At 41.1% G+C, this 25081-nt stretch overlaps 1 protein-coding gene across 3 annotated transcripts in view; it reads right to left on the bottom strand.

The window, feature by feature from the left end:
* The window catches only part of PKNOX1 (PBX/knotted 1 homeobox 1), a 36332-nt gene extending 13908 nt beyond the window's left edge, over nucleotides 1-22424 (bottom strand). Inside the window, exons 1-5 of one of the 3 annotated variants that reach the window (XM_083854659.1) lie at nucleotides 22345-22424; nucleotides 11627-11706; nucleotides 7236-7337; nucleotides 5010-5137; nucleotides 3632-3803 (exon numbers count right to left, since the gene is read on the bottom strand). In XM_083854659.1, coding sequence (XP_083710785.1) covers nucleotides 3632-3803; nucleotides 5010-5137; nucleotides 7236-7286 — 351 coding nt within the window. In that variant the 5' untranslated portion in view covers nucleotides 7287-7337; nucleotides 11627-11706; nucleotides 22345-22424. Of the gene's footprint in view, nucleotides 1-3631; nucleotides 3804-5009; nucleotides 5138-7235; nucleotides 7338-11626; nucleotides 11707-11970; nucleotides 11995-12920; nucleotides 13118-22344 lie in introns of those variants that run through there. The other 2 variants (XM_083854660.1, XM_083854661.1) reach the window with 2 other exon arrangements.
* Between the last annotated feature and the right edge of the window lie 2657 nt (nucleotides 22425-25081).

Here is a 25081-nt window from a genome sequence, read left to right as displayed (position 1 = left end):
AAAGCTCTGCAAGCAGCCATGCTGAACAACTTCTTAGACATGGAGGAGTCTGTCTGTGCACGAAAGGAGACTAATGGAGAACAAAGAGCAGTTGGTGCCTTGGTTCATTCCAGGATCTGTTTTATCTGTAAAAATGAAGCAGGGATAGCAAAGGGTGAGGGGAAAAAGGTGTGGAGATCCAACAGATGATACTGCAAGTTATGTGGAGTACTTCCTTAACTTATTACTTCCAGAAAGCAGCAACAGAGACCACCAAAATCTGGTTATTGACAGCAAACACACGTCTTCAGACACTGATGTTTGGTAAAAGGACTAAGGGGATGCAAATAACATTCCAAGAAGATACAGAGGAGGTTAAAGTTCTAAGAAAGCACATTTCCAGTCTAGTAAGAACATGAGCACAACCTTCAGCTTCCACTTCCTTCCCACAGGATTTGAAAACAGGAGATCTGCAGGACAGAAACATGGGGTCATCCCAGAACACGTGGCCCAGGATTGCACCCAGAACTGGGAAAGACTGCAAAAGTAAAAAAAAGCCTGGTAACAATTCTCCTGGATTGACTATGATCCTTTGCCCTGCTGATTCAAGATCATCAACTGATGCTGGAGAGCTTAACTGGGAAGAACAGAATCCTTAGAACAGAATCCCTCCATCTAGATAGTAACAAGGGTTTGAAACCTGGTTTACAGGCAATTTAGCAATTTATGAGTATCCTTAAAATTAAGTTTCAGGTGGAAGCTACCCACATGTCCCAATGCTGAAATCCTTTTTAATACTAAAGCAGGAAGCCACCAATTAATTTAGAATGGCAATTTTAATACCAAAGTAACAAGATAATCTAGGCCATAACTTAGTAAGAGCTACTCAAATTGGAACAAGCATCCACTGCTCTTCATGAACTTCCTTTCTGGTCAAACTGATCTAATGCCTGTGCCACCCAGATTAACATTCTGTGCTCCTCTGGATGAACTCCAAACTCCTCTTGTGGAGTATTCAAGGCACTTCAAGTGAGTGCACAATGTGGAACATTGCCAGGACTGTAAGTGACCCTACAATCACTATCTTTGACCCTTCATCATTTCTGTTATCTACTTAATTAGTCCACAGGCAGCATGGAGCATGGAATTATATTCTGCTGCTTTGGAGCTGTCTGTCGAAGCTCTGTCACAGAAAAACTGCAGTCTGCCTGAGTTCTACATGCCACATCTCAAAGACGTAAAAGGAAAAAAAAAAAAGAAACAGCTGACCAATTTCCTTACTGTAACAGGCCTGTGATTCTCAGATAGGACTTGAATTTGGCTTTTTAGTTCATCTCAGTTTAGCTCTGGCTCCCAGTTGATCCTACTGAGCAAACATTTACACCTTATTTGTTTGACTCTGCTCCACCCTTCTAGCCCAGTGTAATTATCAGTCTTAACAGCTTCTCCTTTCAGAGGAATGGTTGAATTAGAATTGGAGTTAAAAAGTGAAGGACAGCATGAGCAGAAGATGAAACAAAGGTGCACAATTTCTTGCCACTAAAGAGAGACTTTTAAATCTCTATTAAAAGTATATATGTGACACGAGGCAGAAAAAACTGCCTGTCTACAGCCTTTCCTGTGGCAAGCACCAATATTTCAAGCTGAAAAGAGACGGAAAGCCATGGTAGCCAGTTCACAACTTGACAGAAACTTGTGCTCACTGCTCCATACCAGATGAGGAGCCTGTCAGAACGTCAGCTGCTCAGAGCTCCCAGCCTCCAGGACAGGCAGAGGACAAGCTGCACTCAGGTTTCATTTGGTGTCCAGTAACAGAAAGTCACAGCTAACAATACGACCACAGCACAGGAGTTCAATGCCAAGGATTCTTGATTTTGCAACGTGGTTCCAGTTTAAGCCGCTACTGACCTCAGCAGCCATGGAATCCAGGACATAAACAAGTAATTCCTCACCCACCTCAAGCAAAACCAGCCAGATTTGTGCAGCCCATCAGCAAAGGGGAACACCACATAAACTAAGAGACTTTGTCACTAGAACCAGAAACTAAAGCCATAAACAGGTCAATGACAGGAAGGACTATTTGAACACACCAGACCCAACTACAACCAAAACAAGCTGGATCTGAGAGTGTTTATGTACGACCAGAAGCACAGGGAACAGGCCAAGGCAAGCAGGATCTTTGGGAAACCAATCTTTGAAGGCTCACAGAAACCACAGAATAGCTGAGGTTGGAAGGGACCTCTGGAGATTGTTTAATCCAACCCCCCTGCTCAAAGCAAGGTCAGGTAGGGCAGGTTCCTCAGGGTCAAGTCCAGCTGAGTTTGATTGTCCCCAGGGATGGAGACTCCACAACCCTCTGGGCAATTTGCAGTATTCAATCACCCTCACAGTAAAAAGGTGTAATGGAACCTCCTGTGTTTCAATTCATGCCCATTTCCTCTTGCCCTTTTACTGAGCACCACTGAGAAGAGCCAGTCTGTCTTTTACCCCTGTTAGGACCTGGCATTTCCCTCTGCTGAATTCCATGAGATTCCCATTTCTCTGCCTCTCCAAAAGCAGTGCAGTACCTCTGAATGGTGGCAGAGCCATGTGTGGATCAGCCCCTCCTTCCACACCTGCAAACCTGCTGAGGGTTCAGTCTGCCCCATCACCCCAGTCACCAATGGAGATGTTAAACAGTTCTGGTTTCACAATCAGTCCCTGGAGAACAGCCCTTATGAGCAGTCCTCAACTGCACTTCCTGCTGCTGACCAGAATCCCTGGAGCCCAGGGGTTCACCCATTTCCCAGTCCACCTCACTGCTCATTTATCTCATCCATGTCCTGTCAGTTTGTCTATGAGAACATTGTAAGAGACATCAAAAGTCAGGATAAACCACATAAAAGTCAAGATAAACCACAACCACTGCTCTTTCCCCATCCACTGAACCACAGCTCCTACATTCCAACTACTAGATTTCAGAGGTCCTTCTGAAAATAAATTGGGATTAGAGAGATATGAGGAAACAGTGATTCTGTGTTGGATTCAGAGAGTTACAAATTAAGAAAATAACCTGAGGCTTACAAGTCAGCAGACCTGCTTCATGCAGAACAGAACTAACTCTCATTTTTCAGTAAAATATTGAAGGCAGGTATATTCAAAATAGGGAAATCACAGCTTCATCATGGGAATGACTTTCAGAAAGCCTAAAGGAGCCAATGACATGAAAGAAAAAAATTGTATATGTTAAAGACTTTCTAAGATCATCTTAAAACAGCTCTTCTCTCACATTAACTAGGTGAACCATGATTTACATACAACTGGAAAAAATTTACATCAATTACATGTTTTTGATAAATACGTTAAATACCCAACGCTCTAAAATTGATTTTCAGAGTCAATCTGGCTATGGAAATGATTTGTTTTTGTCTCCAATACACTCACGTCAGCTGAGAATAGGAAAAAATGTGAAGAGCCCCCAATGTAAATTTACAGCTAAAAGGGAAAAAGGGGTCAAAAGGAATTTTAAAAATATTTTCAGTCATTAACATAAAGAAGAATCTCTCACAGGCAGAAAAATGTGAGAAGAAACTCTAAGGACCAGTTGAGATCACAAATTAGGAGGAAGCTGCAAATGTGATGATTGTTTCAGAAATAAACATTTAATACTTACCAAATTATCCGTTTCTGGATCTTCACAGAAAAAAGGTTTTCCTTCTTTCTCCTGCTTCCTTACAAAGTTTTCAATATCTACATCAAAACTGGCAGAAGTTGTGCCTTCTGAGCCTTGTGTAGATTGTTCACATTTTTCAAATAATAGTGCTAACAAGGGAAATAGTGGGTGCCTGGAAAAAGGAAGTTTAAATACATGACTGAGTAGTTTCACTAACATGAAAATTAAGACATCAAGCTCAGAAAAGCTCGCAGTCACTGACGTGAGTGTGACAGATTCTAGAAAAGACTGTATATAACACCACTGGCTGGAGCAAAATAAGATAAAAGTTTATTTTCATTTTGATTTACCACACCCCAGAGGCAAATAGAGCAGTAGAATATGTATATATTTAATTAAAGAGAACAATCACATGCAAAAAAGCTCTGACTGTTTATTTCACTGTAATTGAGTGGCACTGAGACAGATTAACGCAGTGCATTAGAAATGAGATTCAGGATTTACAAAGAGGATGAATGCAGATTTAAATGAAGCCTGATAAAATTAATTTATTCTCCAATGTGGGCCATACTTATACATCACAAAATAACTTTAAAAAATGGAGAAGGGTATTCAGGCTGTGCTCAGAGGCCTCCTGTGAAATCATGCTCTGAAGAGAAGATTAGGTTAGCACAAGTCTGTAAATGAATGGATACATCTTTTCTGCCTTAGGTTGAGGTTTTCTTGGTGTTTTGTTTGGCTTTTTCTTGTTTTGGTGGCTGTTTTTTTGGGTTTTGTTTTTGTGGGTTTTTTGTTTTTTTTTTTTTTTTTTTTTTTTTTTTTTTTGGAACCTGAAAACCAGTAATAATTCTGGTCTTTATAAAGTAGTTGAAGTAAAAGAACACTTAACCCCATGAAAACTGAGCAAACTGCTTAGCACAGCACTTTTTCACTGAAAAATCTCAAATTAGTGTGTTCACACATCAATATTTAATCCTTTTTGAGCTAATTACTGGGGAATAGATTGTTACCCTGAAAGAAAAAGCAGTAAAGATTGACCTAATTACAATAAAAGTAAAAACTCGTATTAAAGATAAAAAACCACAGTATGACAAATAGTGACCACAGTTTAAAGTCTAAGGCAGCTTTCTAAATTTGGCAGCCACCCTCAGAAAACCCTTTAAAACTGCTGAAATTGAAAAATCCCTCAAGCTCAGGAGGTTTGATGACTGAGTGAAGCCTATTTAAGCCTCATTTTGGTCTCATTCTTTCCCTACAAACTATGGAGACAGCCAACCTGATTTTAAACTACTTCTTATTTATTTATTAAAAAAGACCCCAAATAATCCTGTACCCTATCCTACGCCCTTCAAAAGACAGAACACGATTCCATCACTACCTGTAAATGGCCTGCTTGTCTGCATCCATTGGAGTCTGAGATTCTACAGGGGCAGGACTCACCCCTTCGGCATCAGTTTCAGAGCAGTTGGGATCTTGTTCAGTTTTTAACTCTGTTACCACTTGCATCTGCAGGGAAAAAAAAAAAAAAAAAAAGAAAAAAAGAGTAAATGTGTAGCCCTGACGTAAAAGAAGGATGCTGTGTTCTAAGGGAAGAGCAGTGCAAAGGGCTCCTAAATTGCCAGGAGGTTGGTGTGACTTGGCAGTGACACAAGAAATCGTAGCAGCAACAAAACCCCTCTTTTTAATCCCTGACACTTTTTGATGGATAAAGGTCACTTCCAAGTTTTAGCATTTTGGCTTTAAAATGGGAATGTCAGATATCAGGAAATTGTTGAAGCATTTTGTCTCTGAAGTGGCTGTTTTTGGAACAACCTACAGTACATTGCTCCAAAAAGTTCATGGGAATGTCTGCATAAAAATCCTTTTAGGATGAAATCAATGTAAAGAAAAGTTTATCCTCTTAAGTTTTCTTTCTTATTTTTACTGTATAAGGGTGCTGAAGAGAAGGATCTTCTAGAAGTTTTTGTCCATTAAAATGCACATTTGCTTAAAAAGATCTGAAGTATTCTGTGTCACTCCAGTCCTTTAATTATAGGAGCATAACCTCCCATGACCTTTAGCACTCCATTTTACATATTGTAAGAACCAAGTATTTTAGGGCTATCAAACTACAGGAGAACAGCAGCAACTCCTTCTGCACATCCATTTAACACACATTTATACCATGGAAAAGCAGCACAGAGTCACAGCTCCACCTGAGCATTTCCTAAATTGCATTAGGAGGCTGGGCACACCTTTGGGGTGCTTTGAAGTTGTTCCAAGTGTTTTTCCATCACCTCCAGCTAAATATCTTTTGGACTAAAAGGTCTTCCAGGAACCTGAACTGTGAAATTCACAGTTTCCATCCCTCAGCCCAAACTCTTTGGTTTTCTCCTATTTGAGCATCTGCACAAAGACACAGGGAACCACTGAAATCTTTTCTCTTACTTCTCTTTTATCTCAAGTAGAGGACAGACACTGTTCTAGGTATCTCCAGGCAGCTGCAGAGATTAAGGCATCCAGAAACTATTAGAGAACCAGACTTTAAAAGAATTTATTTTATTTCCATATAACAGCAGCAGAAAAAAATATAGTATTCTTAACAGTCTGCAGAGAACCAAAAGGTTTGTGCTTTATTACCTGTTGGGGCCAAGCCATCTCCTAGAAAAATCAGAAACTGAGAAAATTCAGCATCTCCCACCCAACAGAGCAGCCTGCCTTGCAGAGAGCTCCCTCAGCAAGCAGAAATGATTTTCAAGGCAGAATGCTTGCAGAAAAAAAAAACAAAAAAGTAACTGATGGACTAATTTCTTGGCTAATGACAGGAAGGAGGAGCAAATTAAAAGGGGATGACTCAGATAAGTGATTATAAATGCTGGCCATACATCTTCAGAGTTTGAAGGGAGAAAGTGTGTTCAGTTAGGATTCTATCTCCCTAGGAGGAGGAAACAGCTCATTTAAACCTGCAATTTTCTTTCTGTGGGCCATTTCCAATCTAGAAAAACAGCAGGCACCTGAATTACCTGTCTACCTTGGACACTGAGAGCTTGAAATACAAACAAATACGAAGAAAAAGCTCTCTCCCAATCTGTTATTTAGAAAAAAGCATATTTTACTTTCACTGCCACAGAATGTTATGTATTTGCTGGGGGAATAAAGTCAAATATGTAAAGTAGGTGAGAGGAGAGGGACAAATTAGAATTGCAATTAAAAAAAAACCCAATAAAACTAAAAATCAAAAATCTGTCTGCGTTCAGATGAACATTTTATAGGAGATGTGGAAAGTTGCTGTTTTTTCCTTACTGTTCCCCATTGTTGCCATCTGCTGACAGAAGTACTTGTATTTATTGCTTAGGGCTGACACAGAGTAACAGCAAAATGAGTCTTCAGAGTAGAGGCCACCTCACAACTTGCCTCTAGTTAACAGCATTTTAATTTAGCAATTTAAAGTGTAAAACTACACAGCCTGTTGTACAAAAGAGAAACATCATGACCAGATATACATGATCATGTGTCATTATTCCAGCTTAAACAATGTCAAAGCAGGCATTTAGGACAAAGCCACTATTTTTTTCCCCCTCTTCCTAAGTATATTTAGTTTCTCGAGAAAGGAGAACACACCTACCTGTTGTCCATCTTGATAGTTGTCTATACTTAATGTCTGTGTTGCCATCATGGTTATTAAGACATTAATTGTGTCAAATCATCATAAGCTTCAACAAATATTCTTTAAAGAAAAAAAAAATAGTTAGTTAAAAAAGTGGCCCCTTAGAATCCAGTTCTAAAGGGTGAAGAAAAAATAAAGGTAGAAATTCAGATTTATGCCCCACCTCTCAGAGAGTTTATTGACAACAATGGCCACGTGCAAATTCAAACAATAAATAAGTTCAGTTTGGAAATATATCAGGTTTTATCAGCAAAAAGTTCATTGTATCTTTTTATACTCTAAAGTATAATTTTTAATAAGAGGCTGAGGTTTTTTTATACTGACAACCTTCAAGTGAACTTTCGCACATTCATCTCTGCACTACTTAACTGACATTCTAAGGTAATACATGAAATCTAGAAATGGGCAGGTTTGTGTTTCTGTGTTTTGAAAAGGCTCCCAACCCACTGAGCATCACTGTAACTGAAATACTTACAGTTAAAAATGAAGAACCAAATGTAAAATGTTAAGGAATACCCTGTTCACTTTTGGGTGTGAATCCCAGCTTTTAAAGTAGGGCCTGAAACTACTTTCAGAGACCAAGCCTCAAACCACTTCTGACATCAGGAATTTGTCATAGTTTAAGTCATTTAAGGCTCAACAAAGAAGGGAACAATATCTAACAACTTTTAAACAATTGAGCCCACGTTATTATAAAGTTTCAAAAGGGACCTAGGAATTCAGAAGTCTCGATTTCAGAGACATTTGATACTTTGGCAAATATTAATTACAATAGGATTTAAACACAAGTAAAGGCATCATGTTAATCTCTCCAGGCATTAGCTGGAGTTTGGTGCCCAAATGAGTTAAACATTTTTAAGTTAAGACATATAGTAATTTAAAAAAAATAATTAGCCAAGCACCACCACCAGATAGAGTGCACCCAACAAATTACTACTTCACATTTCATTTTCTTGTCAGATTTGCAGCCATTACAACTGAAATCATGTAACTCATTAAGCTATTACCAGTAACTATTAACACAGAAGTCAATTTTCCTTGACACAAAGGAGTACTAATGTTTAGCTACTCTTGAAAAAATCCATACTAAAAAAGAAGTCAGAGCTCATGTCTCATTACATCCAGGTAATAATTCCAGGTTTTCTGCTCTTTTTCACTTATGTCAGTATTGAAGAACTAAGTTTTTAAATTTTCACCAGTTTAAGATCTGAAACAGAATCTTTTTTTTTTTTTTTTTTTTGCAATGTGTTCAATCACTACAAATTTTTGAAATAAGTCCTTCCCTTATTGCATACTACTCCTGCATATGACCATTTTAAAGAGCAATTTTTACATTTCTGGATAGTTTCCCCTATAGGTTATAACAGTCTCAAGTGAGTGTTTCATTTTGCAAACCCAGGACAAATTTCAAGGTTCCCTTCTTTGACAGCAGTTCCAGGCACAGAGACAAACCAAACTCCTCAGGAGATATCTCAAGCCTTACTTTGCATCAAATTCACTCAGTGTAATTCCTAAGTATGACCACAATTTTTTTTTTTTTTTTTTAATTAAATTAAAGAGAACAATCAAACTTTGGTGAGCTTCAAAACCGAGAGAAGTTCACCAGGATGATATAAGGGTGGCTTTCTCTACAAACTAGGTTATATCTGTTTTTACAGAACATCAGTATTCTTTCTTTGAAACTCCAAAAACATTACTGATTTCCCTACCAAAAAATACAATTAAAAATATAAAGGGAACAACCTAAGTGCTCTCACTGATAGAAGTACTTTAGATTTATTTTTTTTTACAGTTACAAATCATTTAGTGTTGAAAGTTAAATCAGCATTTGTCACAATATGTGAGATATCTCTCAAAATACTTTAAGGGAACACATTCTAAAGCATCAGCCCTGTAAGCATTTGCCTGATGTTTAAACATTTATTTTGCTTCATAAATGGCAGCGGAGAGCCAATGCAAGTGCCTGTCTGCATTGACAGAGTGAACAGACACATAGAAAACGCTGCTTTTCTTTCTTCTCAAAAGACACGCATTTAATTTATGACTGTGACATCCAAAGCATGGGCCAGGCTACCCCCAAAATGAAAGCAGAACAGTTGAAATGATCAACAAAGAAAGAGCAAATACTATTTAATGATTATTTTAAAGCTAAATCCCACAGAAAACACTGCTAAAGAAATGGTTTGACTGTGGGAGAAAGATGAAATTCTTAGGCAAAAATGAGAAAATAAAATAGTTGTAGAAGAGGAAGAAAGTCTTAAGAGTTCACAGGGATGTGGCATGAAGAAAAACCTGGAGAGGGAGTCCACAAAGATAATACATGTAAACTGGTAAAGACAGTAGGACAGTGCAAGGATTTTTGGAGAACAAGACAAGCTGGACTAACCCCTCCTTCCAGATTTCCATAATGAAGAGACGTTCCACATCTGGAAGGCCCTCAGGCCACACAAAAGAAGAAAGGAGGTGCACAGCTTTGAGCTAGATCCATAGATTATTTCATCTAGAGGGACTTTTGCCATATTTTCTCCCAGGGGAAGGACTGGAAAGAATTCTACATGGGTATATCCTTTATTTCCCACAAGAGCTTCCCCTCTGACTTATAATTACAGTAGAAAAAGATTAAGCTATTAGGCAAGATAGGAACAGATGAGATTTAGGGAAGACAACCACTGCAAATCAAGAAGAACAAATTGAGCTAATCACACACTTAAACTGAGGCAATTAACTGAGGAATTACTTCTGTTCACTAAAAAGAAACATTTCCTCATTACTCAGAAAGAGGCAAGAAACAAACTATGCTAAACTTTAAGGAAAGTAACTGAGAAGGTATTTACAGATTTGGCTTTTATAACCTCATTTGGGATGCAGCACCCAGGGCTCGTTAGCAGACACAGCCTCAGCAGATGCTCAGGCTGCAGACAGCGATGGGGCTGCTATCACTCCCAGATGTTTATCACTGCCACAGCTAATTGCTTCCACAGCTCCTCCACACATGGATGGTTTCTGATCCTTTTTACACCGAGTCAGGCAGGCTGGTTCATGCCTCTCTCTCCCTGCTGAAGGTGGCTATGATGGAAAGCAGCTGACTCGGTCTGGAGCAGTTGTGGTGCACTCGAACAACCCCCTGCTCTTGGCTGACCTACTGGTGTGGTAATTTCTGGCTCATGTGTGTCCGTTCTCAGCTCACAGCAGGACCATCTCCAACCAGCACACTCTACCTCAGGGCACAGAGTATTTGGGTACCTGAGGTGAAGCCAAGAATATATGATTTCTGGACATCTTAGCTCTCAAAATGCCAATTATTCTCTGTGAAAGAAATGGAGAGTAGAGAGGAAACTGTGTTTGTGTTACATTCAAAGACTTACAAATAACAAAAATAACCTGAGGGTGAATCTGCTGGGTCTGCTTCACACAGAACAGAATTAACTCTCATTCTATTTGAAAGCAAAGCATGTGGAAAACCCAAGGAAAAACTTAAGATCGTGTAACTGGAAGCTGATGCATGACCTGCAATCAGAAACTCCACTGATACCTGTGGAGAAAGGGAATTCATAAAAGATCATGGTCTACAAAGAAAAGGGAAAAAAAAAAAAAAAAAAAAAAAAAAAAAAAAAAAAAAAAAAAAAAAAAAAAAAAAAAAAGTCTTTTATAAAATGAGGTATGAAGGGAAAATGTAAAGCAGAAAGGAGGCTAAATGAAGAGGGGTAATAATCATAATTAGAAATGTGGAGACTTTGTGCAAGTTGAGTAAGAGAAGAGATTAAATGTGAGCTGAAACAGACACACAAAGTGATCACTTAACATTCATCACTCCACTCCTCACTTGTTCCACTTACTCCTCCATAATTAAGGGCACAGGGACCACCCAGTAACGTTAACAGAAGGTGCAAGTGAGCTGCTGGAGATCAGTGGTATCATTTTTAACATACACAAGCTACAACAGATGTTTGTAAGAGATATAAATAGTTATGCTTCAGGCTACGACCTAAGCACCAGCCCTCTTAGGGTTGTGAAGGAACTACCCAACAGACTTGTTAACAAGTAATCATTCCTTCTAATTTTCCCTCATACATGTTTCTTTGAAGTCCTTCAGAAAGAAATGCATGACTGGCAGATTCGGCATGGCTCTTTGTTCATTCTGATTTAACTTTAGTCCTGGCACTTGCTATGTAACATTAGATCCTTACATTCAAACACCAAGTTAAAAAGAAACAAAAATCAATTCTCTTTGACACATGAAAAGCATCTAGAACTGGCTTCCTTTTCAACACAATACAGGATGATATTTATTTCCACGGCATGTTCTTTTCTAAAGCAGATAAAATATTGGCCAGGAGAAAGCTGCTCACCCCTTCCCTTCAATGAGTTGAAGACATTATCTTGTTCCAGCACAGAGATCCCACTGATGTACAACGTGGAAGACAGAAACCTAAAAACCAACAGAGAAACAATCAGAAGAAAACACCATCAGAGAACACACATTCTAAGACTCAATATGATTAAAAAAAAAAAAAAATGTTTTATTGTGTGGTTCTGTCATCAAGTTTAATGAACAGACAGGATTTTTTTTTCATATTTTGCAAGTTTTTGCGTTGTTAATAATCTCTGATCACACCCATTATCCCACGCTTGAACTTCTTATCCCATTATTTGATCTCTCTCTCATCTTATTCCATTCATTCTCTACATTCACCTTTGTCTCTGCTGACACCTCTAACAGAAGGCTCCATTTGGATAATAACTCCCTCGCTGTTCAACCTTCATATTTTCCTCCTTGGATCGGTGTCTGTCTGCCAAGACTAGACAAGACACATCCCAAAAATAAAACCATGAAATGCAAATAGGAATAACTCACCACTGTTGTGAAAATTAAGCGTGAAATCAAAAAAGGTGAGAGATTTTTTTCTCCCTATTTAAATCTCCTTCATAATAATTTGTAAACAATCTATGGTAAAATCAAAGCATGATGCTAGAAATGGCCCAGTGTTAGTTTAGGATCCTGTGTTCTGTGAAGACAGGTTCTGCTACAGGATTATTCAGCAATTTCAAAAAGCTTTCCAAAAATTACCACTTAAAATTACTTTAATTACATTTAATAGCACCCATTTGATACATTGAAGCTACTTTTAAAAAGCAGTAAGGATTGTGAAAGCAAAGATTGTGAAAACAGAAAACACAACTGCTGAAAAGCATTAAAAAACCATCTCAAGGGAAGTTCCAGACACTGGGATTGCACAGAGACCACCAGAAATTAAATTATGAGATCTTGAATCTGATTATCTCTGTTTCTCACACAGACAAAGTTCACAATAAGAACCAGAGAGAAAAGTAACTGCAACATTTTTGAAAGCAAGATTAAATTGGTCTTTGAATTGGTCTTTAAATTTATTAAAATTTATGCATGTGTTGTTTTCCAAGAAATGATGGTTTTCAGACAAGTTCACAGAAAAACAAAATGTGAAGGGCCACTCAATGTAGATGACATATCTGGTTCAGAAAACAGGGAAGGTATTTGAGGAGTTTTAAGGCAATTTAAATTTCAGCCATTGGTTAGAGACTGAACACTGAGCAAGAAGTTTCAGTCAACGTGATACACCTGGTCTTGAAGGTTCAAGGAGCAGATGGCACATTAAAAGTTCTTACCACTTTTCCTTAAACTGTCACAGATCTATGCCTTCAGAAAATGGGCTTCTCTTATTTTTGCAGCTTCTAAATTCTGTTCTGAAGATAGTGTAACCCTCTTACTCCCTTCTTCACATGCCATGCATTTTGGTACTCATTCTCACTTCAATTTACTGGGCTAATTTCAAATAAAAGACTTCTCAGTATTCATGGCATCTTCAGAATGGAGGTCACTGACAGATAAATCAGAATAGATAAATAGATAAATTATCCATTCCTTCTCTCTGGTCAGACATAAGGAGGACTACTGCAAATCTGAAAGTCTTGCTCTTCCATTCAGAAATAACTGCTGCCAGATCTGGTTGGTCAAATATTCAGTGTATGAAGAAGTAGCCCTTGCCTGCAAAGCCTTCAGCTGAAACTCTGGAACTAGCAAATTTCTAGACAGCTCATGAGATATTTGAGGGCAGGAACAAAGAGATGCTGAAGAAATGCAGGTGAAAGATGCTGCAGAGGGAAGGATGTGGCTGAGAAGGAGCCAGAGGATGTTGCAGTGGTATTGCCCTCTTCTAAGAGACACTGCACAACATTTAATACTGCTGTCCACCCCTAAACATATCAGACAAGAGAGATCTGAGCCTGCAGATGATGATGTCTTCGTGCACATTTCAGTGGGGGCAAGAGGGAGCAGATACATCTGTTACAGGGTGGACACAACACCAAGACACTGTGGAGTCTTAACCTGGGCTTGCTATTGCCAATTCTTATTTTCCTTTTATTCCTCAAGCAGACAAGCTTTTAAGTAATGCCATCATACTAAAAATACCTAACTATGAAACCAAAACAAAGGGCAACTTCCTTTGTCTCTCAGAAAGTGAATCACCACTGAGGTTTTAACTACAAAGTAAAATAGGAACTTGTTCATTCAAGCATTGAAGAGCCCTCCTTTGAGTCATCCCCTCATTCTGCATTTCAGGTACAGGAAGCAAAGACCTGTGCACACATTCACATACACAAACATGAGCAGACATTAAGATCCATGTATTTTTATAGATTCAAATAATGATAGCAATAAGTGATTCAAATGATGAAGCAATAAGTAGAGCCCACATGCCAACACCCAGGACTCATTCCACCTTTGCTGCAGTCCATCTCCATCTCCACCAACCTGCCCACGCAGAGCCATTCACAGAAATTAAGACAAACAAATCAATATGAAGTTGATGCAGACGAGTTTATTAAAACTGTGCTCAGTCAGAATGTTCTCCTCATTCAGCACCAAGGCGGCTTCCATTTCCTCTGTCGCATGTACTTAAAAAGTACAGTCATTATTTAGAATATTACACTTTTAAGAAAGACAATGTTCCTGTTCAGGAACATAATACCAGCCCCAGGGAGTCCCATCACACAGATACAGCCACTCAGTTACTCTACAACAGCTATGCTGTCAATTGCCCTGGGAGTCAAGTCCTAAAAAGCCACAAAACCAATTTTTGGCTGCAGTAAAATGAGATTTATTTTGTGTCACTTTGTTCCCTTTATTGTTTGGTGGTGCAATAGAGTTATTTATATGTTAATCTTGATGAATATGAGATTACATTTAAAGAAAGAATGCAAATTATACTTTAAGAAACTGAAAATTAAAAACAAATTAAAATCCACAACTAAAGTTGAATTTCTGCAGAAATACAGGCTACACTCCAAGCTACCATCAACCTTTCTTTACATGTAGGATTTTGATGCTATGTAATAGTGACTTTATTCAGCAAGACCTCTCCAACAGTGTATCTACTGCTTTGTTTTCCCATTAATCTTTCATAGCATCCTCTTTTCATATCCCTCCATCCAGATCTTGACAATCCATACAAAATATTCATACCACAGGCCACCTCCCAAGCACCACCACATTGTCACACAGCATGACCAACAACAAACCACCTCATTAAAAGATCTGTGTTCCTCTAGCAACTCACTCTTTGCTTAAACTCTGCTTTTGGTACATTTAATTCTATAAACTCTGCTATTTGCAAGCACCAGATAACAAAAAAAAAAAATGTTTAGAATGTGCCACTTTGTAAGCTAAAACTGCATATGCAGTTAACTGATAAAATGAATATTAAGGATGCATAGATCATAGGAATTCCTCCAGGCACAACAACAGAAATAAAACTGAGGGGATCTGATTCTTGTAGGAACTCCAGCTCCTAATTCTGCACACATCCTTGCTGTGTACACCAGCATATTTCTAGGGAAAGGTGCAAAATCATGGGTCATATCCCTGATTCCATGTCATCACCAATTTACCACAGTCCTTCTCAACAAGGATGAGAAAGATGAGGAATTCTACCCAATCCAGTCACAAAATGATATATGCCAGGTATCCTGCCCCCAGGTGGCTCTTGGAATTCTGGAAAGAAATCCTCAGGTTGGTCTCCTACATTCTGCAAAATAGAATTCTCATTCTTCTGACTATGGAAAGATCCACAAATTCAAGGAACTTCCTGCAGCATCTCATTTCTTCTACCCAATTCACACTGTAATTTGATCCTGCTTTATTAGCCCTATAAAGTAATAGTAAGGAATTTAGGGGACTAAACAGCAATTTTGGCAAGAGAAAAACAAAACTCGGGGGAAAAGAAACCTCCCTCTTTAATTGTTCCAAGACTCTTGAGGGATTAGGGTATGAGGGAATAAAAATATTTCCCATTGCTCCCTCATCCAGCACCAATATTCACATGATAAATGAAGATTCCTTTTTTTCCTGTATTCTTAATACTACAAACAGAAGTACTTTATGGGTCCAGCATGAGAATCCTCACACATATTTATTGTTACAGGATACAGAAGGATTTTTTGCCCTCAGTTTTCACCCCATGTGCTTTCATAATGGACCCAAAAATCAGGAAGATGGTGCCACATCTGCCTGGCTGCTCTCGTGGCAAGAGGGTGGCACTGAAAGGCTACAAACACTCCTTATATCCCAGAGGATGTGTATCAGCCCTCCCACAGCTGGAACTGATCCTGTACAACTCCTGCTTACTGATATTTAATTACTTTTTCAAACCAAATTTCATTGAAAAAATAGATCAATAAACAGAAAAAAGAAAGGTGAGAACTCCACCAGCCTCCCCATTTCCCTGGCATTCCCCACATGGATAAACAACGTTGCTTATGTCCTTGACACAAATCCATCCCTCTGCCACTGAAGCCTTAGGAATACTCACAGGAGCACGTCCCGAATTTCTTACTTTTGGAGACCCTGATGGAACCATCTCCTTCCAGGCAAATTAAACCAAAGCAACAGGAAATCCTATTTTAATCATGATTTGCATCAGCACCCAATAAACTATGACCAAAATGAATCTTGCTTTGTGTTTATACTTTGTGGTTTCATAAAGAAGACAGAGAATAACCACCGGTCTCTCTGCCTTTATTGCTATTGAATACTTTACAATGTGAGCAGTTTGTGTAAGCATATGTTACGTTTTCCAACATTTTTATTATAAAACCATAAAAGTTTCCAATTATTCTATGAAGGCACGAATTCCTGATGCTATTGAAGTACAGTTGAAGGGTGAATAGGAGTTTTATTTAAATAATAAATGCATTTAAAATGGACTTTGGATGTTGAATGGGTAAGAAAATGCCCTCTACACATTTTTGGCATTTAAACAACTCATCAAGCCTGAGATGTTCCCTTATCAATCATTTCATTTTTATATCTTTTATGATTTCTGGAATAACAAACCCATTAATGAATCAGGTATTAACTTGGACTAGCCAAAAAACCTGAAAGTGACACAAAATCCTGATCCTGCAACTGTCTGTGAAATCCAATTCCAACCCATCACTAATTTTTCCAGAATCCGTCCTGTTTTGACTCTAACATTTGGTCAAACCTGAACAACTAACTTTGTTCTGCTACTAAGTTTAGGTCTTAAAATGAACTGTTGTTTTGTTTTTTAAATGAGGATTAAATAAAAACTCTTCCCTTCCTGCTCCACTCTTGTTCCCCACCTCTCCCAAACACAAATCTCCATCCTTCCAGGAGTTATGACTGCTGCCTAATTGTTCTGAGGTAATGAAAAGACTATTTTTGATTAATCTTCCCCATCACCTACTGCTGTGAGCTGCATCATGCTGAACCACTTGGCCCAGGTGGTGACTGCACAGGCAGGTGACGTGCAAGGACCAACACACAGGAAGACACTCATGTTACACAGAATATTCAGGTAATTTAGTAAAATAATAATAAATAATTTGCCCAGTATCATATAAACCAGGTTTTCCAAGAGGTTATGCTCTGTTGGAGTTTCTCAAGAACAGCCATATGCTCCATGTGAATGTTTATGCTCCTTTCCCCTCTGCAACACTAAAATCCACAACTCAACTGCTGATGTGCTCTTAAATAAGAAGAATCCCACCTTTCCTATAAATTAACGTATTTACTTTCTCTTTGAGTCATTCTCAACATGCTGAGTCATTTTAAAGTTGGCAGAATAATCCTGCTCAAACATATTCATCCTGGCAAATTTCAGTCGGAATAAGAATTAAGCTGCTAAAATCAACACCTCAAAATAATAATAATAATAAAAAAGATATCCAGGTAATCTTGCTTTTGGTATGGCTACTATCATAGCCTAGACCACATAAAAATGGGCTAGAAAATATAAATTAAGGGATCACAGACTGACCCAGAAATTCTTTAGTTACAAAAACACACAACACAGCACACACATTTTCATTCCCCTGTTCTCTAGGCACGTTAAACACGGGTAAAGATCCAATTTCTGTTCTCTAATTGCCTCTGTTTCCTTGGAATATAAAAGGCTTGGACTTTACTTTTCAGCAAGTATGATAATATCCTTTTCCCTTTGCTTTGTTTGCTGTGTAACTCGTAAAAAGCCAAGCAGGATGTGAAGTATAGACACACTTCCTAGCCTCTTCTGCCCTCAGAAGAAAAAACACAGGCAATTCCAAAACCTCACCAATAAAATAAAAATTAGGATCTGGAGGTTTAAGAGAAATGGATCCCTCTTTCAGGGATCCAGAAGTAAGCTGCCATATTCTACTTTTTTGCCTGACTTTCCCATCAGCTGCAGAAGAGAGAGCTGCAGATCCCTGGGCACAGCAGGGTGAGGGACAGTCTGTCATCATCACGCTCGGCTCCCATTTTCAAAATTCACATTTTGACTCTCTGTGTACTTCAACAGCCCTCAAGTTTAACAACAAATACCTCTTATACACCAAGGTACTAAAAAATGAGAACAGCACAGCCTGGAGCAGCTGCCACATCAAACCCCAAACAAAGTGTTCCTGCGAAGGACGAGAACCAACCGAGCGAGAACAAGATCGAAGTTTTATTTCCCTTTCTAGCACCAACTTTTGCCTCTCGGTGCCATTCATGATGTGGTATCCCCTCGCTGCCGGCAGGGGAACCAAGTTACTGCCCCTCAACAACTCAATAAAAACATGCCACAGCTCCACGACAGCAAAACTGGCATTTCCAGATCCGTGGTGCCATTATTTTATTTTCTACCCCAGTCCCAGTTCTACCTGATGAATCCCGTGTTCCAACCTCTGGCAGGAAACCACTTCAGTGAACAAAGAGAAGAACCTGCTGCTAGTGTGAATATTTCAGTGTTCAGTTCCCTTGGGGAGCTCTAAAATGGTCTGGGTAAAAGATTTTGGCAACATCTGGCACCAAGTAAGCAAATGAAAGAGCTCCATCAGCAGCTTTTTCTCCTTGGTCTTGGAATCCTCCTGCTTAGAAGAGCAGTAAGTTGTTTTACATTTTGTACAGCACTGAGCTGTGGCAAAATAAACCCCTCTGAGACTTCTCATTTTTAAACCTACAGACTCTTTGAACAAGTGAGAAGTGAAGTAACCAGCTGCTGCCGCTGCAAGAGAAGAAACATTTGCAACATTTTTAATTTCACACACACACACACACACAAAAAAAATTGCATTTGGTCTTACTTAGACCAAAATAAGAATATTAATCTGCTTTACTGTAAGCTTTCACATATGTGCCAGTTTTGCAAAGGCAACATTTGGCTCCCAGAGCACGACATAATATTCTGAAATACAATTTGGACTGCCTCATTCAGGACATTAACACGGCCATTAGAACAGGCAGTTCCACTGCCACAGTGCTGGTTCCGTGATCATTCACCCTCGGCCACTAATACAAGGCTTAATTTCACCAAAGAGTTTGTCTTTTTCCAGGAAATTGAATTGCTCCTGAACACTCCCCAACTTGCTGTGGTAGCAATCAGAATTATTAGGGGTTTATTAGAGTAGTGCATTTACAGCACAGAAAAACACAGTTGGAAAGCAAAATTCTTTTTTTTTTGGAATTTTCTTTTGAAAGGAATCACAGCTTCCAGAAGACTATTGACTTTATAAGACTAAAGCATATAAAATAAATTAAATTTATATTTCATTCATTCTAAACTCCTTTCAGTCCTATGATGGATGACTCCAAGGACTTAGTTTTAAAATGTTATTTTTATTTAACCCAAATATTACAAAGTGTATTAAGAGTACAAATCAAAGCTGTAAGTACTTAATACCAGCTTGACATTTTACATGCCAAAGTGAAATTTCCAAATACAAAATAAAATCCCCACCAACCCTAACAACAATGTACTCAAAATGAGAAGAACTCTTGGGTTTTCTATCAGCACATGGGAAATGGTAACAAGAAAAAAATCAGCCCAGCAAAACACATAAGCACAGATAAAAAAGAAGATAATAAATGCATGGCCCAAACCCACTGGGGAGATCAATGAGAAATCACTTGAGCCTCCAGAATTTCAGTGCAGCCCTTACTTTACCCTGTGACTTCCCATTTGTACCCTGTGGCTGAAAGCACACTGAGCTGTCTTTCACTGAACTGGAGATTATGTAAAGAAAACACAGTAAAACCTGCACCTGAAATTTTCCTCTGGATACTTTAATTATGAGATGACAAGAAAATATGTCAAGTAGTCAAGAGTAAAAATATACTGTACAGTTCATACAATAAACTGAAGATAGGACATGCATGAGAAAAATAATTAGAATTATTTTGAATAGATTATGTGAAATGCTTGGGGGATTTTTTTTTCCTTCAGAAATGTGAATGTAATGATTCTATATGTGATTACACACAGACTCAGAAAAGGATAAATCTGCAATTTTACTTGGCAGAAAATCCACTCAGAATGCATTTGCTGTTGCTTGATACTGTAGCAATGACACAGTCTGGAAATACATGTAAGGATGATTTCTGATAAAATCACAACTTGTTTCCTGGTTCAGTGTAATCCATAAAACTCACACATGGAGCTAACAGGGACTGACCAGGACTCCATCCAGATGCAGAAACCATCTCACTTCAACCACACACACAAATTCAGCTAAAGGGACATAACCCCATAGCACAGGCAGCCCATAAACAGATTATATCCCATAGAGGAAGGGAACAAGCTGTGAGTGTATTCTCAGTACGAAGAACAGTAAGATGTGTGGATATCCTAAACCATAGTTGTTACAATTCTCCTCATCAATCTACACCAGTGAAATTCTGTACAAGAGCAGGCTCGAGAATAAAATTAGGAACTAACTAAATGTCCATGTTTTTTCTAAAAAATAAGAAAAGATTTAGTTAAAAAATATATAAAATTAAATGAGATATTTAGCATACTTTGAGAGTGACCTACACCCTCTTGCTGTTCTCCACAGGATCTTGGCCCAAGTGTTTTCCAACATCCAGAACATAATGCCCATGTTCCCTGTTCCTGGGATCTGTTTAATGGAATGCACACAACCTATTCCAAAGAGGGGCAAGGACAAAAAAATGAATGTTGCCTGGGCAGCTCTCAAGTGCATGCATTTAAAAAAAAAAAAAAAGCCAACAAAACAGTAATGCATTCATTTTTAAGGGTTTTATACCAGATATTGTGTCTTGTATTAGGAATAAATTATTTCCTGTGAGAATGGTGAGGTACTGGAATAAAGAGCCCAGAGAAGCTGTAACTGCCCCATCCCTGGCAGTGTCCAAGGCCAGGCTGGATGGAGCTCTGAGCAACCTGGGATAGTGGAAGGTGTCCCTGCCCATGGCAGAGGGTTGGAACAAAATGATCTTTTAAGTCCCCTAAACCACAGCAGTCATTTACTCAGACATAACTGCAAAAAGGAACTAAAAACTTCAGCATCAGCAGATTAAAAAAAAAAATAAATACTGAGACCTATCTCTAAAATTGCACTACATAACACCATTAAAGACAATATATATATATACTATAAATAATAAATAATAATAAATTATATATGTAAAAATAGCAATAAGCTACACAGAGAATTATCACAGAAAAGTGTTAACTACTTATATTGTTATATTGTGAACTGACAAACTCCGGCGTGGTGGGAACCAAGAGAAGCCATGGACTGACTGCTCCATGAGACCCTGGGACATGTGGCTCACTGAGGCAACACTTGGGGATAAAACCAGCGCTTGATTTATTATTGTTTACACACATCCCCAGCAGGGCCTCTGGGCAGTGTCAAGTCTCAGCTCCTAATTGCGGCCGCGTAAACACCCGGCAACCCTCGGCCGGGCTGTGGGGAAGGTGTCTGCTCACCGCCCAGCCGGGAGGACGAGGGGTCAGCACCCAAAATAAGCCAGAAACGAGGGAAAAACCCAAACCGGCCCTGCGCGCGCGGGCTCCGCTTTCTATGAACGCGGCAGGCGGGGGGAGCGCCCCCCACAGCGGCCGGGGACATCCCCTTATCCCCTTCCCGCTGTCCCCCCGGGGCCGGGCAGGTGTGCAGGGGACAGGGCTCTCAGGGGGGACAGCAGGAGGACAGGCCCAGCCCGCGGTCCGGCCCCGAGGGGCAGCGGCGGTGCCGGAGCCCCCGGAGCGCCCCCCGTTTTTCCCTCCCCGCCGCCGCCGCCTCCGAGGAGCGGCCAGCACGGCGCTGCCCCTTTAAGCATCGCGTCGCCTCCTCTCCTTCCTTCCCTCCCTCCTTTTTCTCCCCCTCCCGCTCCTTCCCCATCCCATCGCCCCCATCTCCTTCCTCCTCCTCTTCCTCCTCCTCCTCCTCCGCGCGGACCCGCGCGCGCTCCCGCGTCCCCTCCCCGCGCGCGCCCCCGCCGGGACACAACGGGCGCACGGCGGCCCTTCCAGAACCTTCCTCGCTTCCCTCCCCCGCCCTCCCCCCCCACCCCTCCCCGCTTCTCCCCTCCTTCCCCTCCCCGCGCCCGCCACCGCCCCTTAAATCCCCCGGTCCGTGCGAGCGGCGGCGGAGCGCGGGGGTGCCCCTTTCTCCCCTCGCCGCCGCCGCCCCGCTCGCCCCTTCCCCAGCCGCTCTCCCGCTTCCCCGGTGCGGCCGTGCCCGGGCGGCGGGCGCGCCGTGATGGACGGCGGGGCTGGAGCGGGGTTTGAGTGACAGCGCTTACCTCGGGTGCCAATCTTCGTCACACTGACAAGCGGCTGCAGCAATCGGGACCCGCACCGCCGCCGCGCGCGTCACCGCGCGCCGCCGCGCCCGGCCAATCGCCGCCCGCGCCGCCCCCGACGCCACGGCGCCCCTCATCAATATTCATAGATAGGGGCGGGGCTTGGGCGCACCGCCCCTCCGCATTGGGGCCGCCCGAATCCCCCTCATGAATATGGATGAGAGGGGCGGGGAAAGCTAGAAGGGAGAGGCCACGCCCCTCGCCGTGTATGAGGCGGGGGGGTGAAACCACTGCTGGGAGTGGGGGGAGGAGGGAGGTACTAAGTGACTCCGCCATGAGGGGAGAGGCGGCGGCCGCTATGGCGGGTTCGTGCCGCGTTCCCTCGGGCAGCGATTGATGCTCGGCCTGGGGTCGCTTCAGGGCGCTGCTCCTCGGGCTTGGAGGAGTCCCTTGTCTCGGTTGTTGGAGCTGCGAGTCCCCGCGCCTTGTGGGGGAGCCGCCTGGGGCGGGCCGGGGTCACCCCGAGTGCGGGAGCCGCGCTGGAGGCTCCTCACGGGCCGTCCCAGCAACTTCTCCTCCGGCCTGTGTGGGGTGAAACTGCCCGGCTGGTCCTTGGGACCCCTCCAGCTCCAAACCTGCGCCCCCTGCTCTCCCCAAACCCAAAAACTGCGGGATCTGAGCGAGGTCGGACCTGCACTGTCCCTCAGGATCCTGCCCATGGATCCGTGCTCAGGATCCTGCCCATGGATCATGTGCTGCTCGGGTCCTGCCGTGCCCTGAAATAAAGTTGCTGACCACACATGCGGTTTTTTTGTACTGAAACTCCACTTGTGAGGAACTAGTGCTGTCACAGTTTCTTCCCCCATGAGTTACCACTGTTAAAATCCCCCCTTTTCCCAAACCATTCCTATATAAGGGACAGGAAAGTGTCAGGAATGTGCTGTCAGAGGGGTGCCCTGTGTGGTGTGGCCGTTTTGCTGTTGGGATATTTAAAAAGTGTCTCTGTTCCAAAAGGGCTGGAATGCCTTTGAGTGATACACACCACAGGTGAATCAATTTGTCATTTCCACCTTGTTCCTCATTCTCAAGATTTCTGAAAGATCATCCCCACAGCCCCTCGCTGGCTTTGAGAGCAGAGGTTTGCATGGTGAGGAAAAAGGTGACAGGCAAAAAGCAAATCTCATTTTAGGAAGCTCAGTTTAAATCCAAAACGGTTTTACTTTTAGGTGTTGTAGTCCCTCTGCAAAGCCACCACTGGGAATCTCCTTGATTATCCTGTACCCAGTAAACTGGGAATACCCTACATTTTTTTTCATGGTCCATGTTTTTCTTCCTAGTTTAACAGTAGCAAGTAAGCTTTTTCTTTTCTCTTTTCTTTTTTTTTTTTTTTTTTTTTTTTTTTTTTTTTTTTTTTTTTCTTTTTCTTTTGCAGGGGGGGAGGGTGTTTGGGTTTTTTTGGTGCTTTTTGGTTTTTTTTTTTGTTTTATATAACACCTTCCTGGGCCAGGCCACTTTTTAAAGATCTGGCTAATAGTTTGGCAATAGAAACAGCTACTTAAATGTTCCTGAGGGCAAAACTAGGTCTGCTGCCCTCAGTCCTTTCTCTGCATGTCCTTGCTGTGTCAAGATCCTGCTCAGCCAACACAGTTGCTTCAGGAATCTTGTCACCCTGTGCACACTGCCACCATTTGTCCACTGACAAAACAGTTGCTCCATCCCCTCGCCAGACGGCCTGGAGCCTTCACAGGACTTCTTTTTCCAGCCATTTTTCCCTGCACAGTCCCAGCCACACGGACATCATCGGGCTTGTGAGCAGAGGGAGAACTTCTGCACCAAGAAGAGAGGGTGGAACTGAGCTGTGCTAATCCAGAGCACTCAGATGGGTAAATCGTGGCTCAGTGTTAATGGGAATGATTTATTTAAACAAGATTAAGGAAAAAAAAAAAAAAAGGCAACAAACCCGACCAACGCTTAGTTTGTCTCATTCACAAGAGCCTCTTTCTCTGTTTCCGCTCCTGTGCTGTGCAACAAACCTCTCATACGGTTCCTGTGGCCAGGTTGGCTGCTTCTACCACAAGTTTCAGCTCTCATTATCCCTGACACATTCATTAGTGACACATTCACTAAACAGTGCTTAAAATTAACTGCTTCCCATGTCCAGACCTGCCTCTTCTTCAAATTTGATTCTCCCTGCAACCCCTTTGTTCTCCTTCTGCCTCGCCTGCACTTCTTTGGATAGGAGTTCACTGATTTCTTCTGAGAACGAACAGATTAAATTAAAATTAATTTAGTTTCTGTTTAATCTCTCTTCCCAGTGATCTTCAAAGCCCTTCTGGATGCCTTTCCCAACTTGAATTTTCTTTTCTCCTCCTGTTTCCGTTTGCTTTTTCTTCCCTTCCTGCCTGCCACTCTCTATTCCTGAGCTCCCCCCTCACTCACAACAGGTGTAGAAATTCCTCATCTGCTGTTTCCCCCTCACCCCAGTAATTCCATATTTTGGTTGCCTTTGTAGTTAAAGTTACTCCATCCATTACTCTCCTCAGCCTCTTAATGTTTTTGTGATTTCAGTAGATGTTTTAACTGCCTTGATCTTAAAGCTTGTGATCAGAATGAAGAAAGCCTGGTTCCCCACACGTCTGTGCCTCGTGGTTTGTTAACTTCAGGGTGTAAAGTGCAAGTTTCAATTGAAATATCTTCCAAAGTTGTGATTTATTTAGGATTTCTCTTTAGTCAGTAC

The sequence above is a fragment of the Zosterops lateralis genome (assembly GCF_965231275.1).
Source record: "Zosterops lateralis genome assembly, chromosome: 2".
NCBI lineage: Eukaryota > Metazoa > Chordata > Aves > Passeriformes > Zosteropidae > Zosterops > Zosterops lateralis.
The sequence above is the reverse complement of the archived record's forward strand: the minus strand, read 5'-3'. Positions and strand labels throughout refer to the sequence as shown.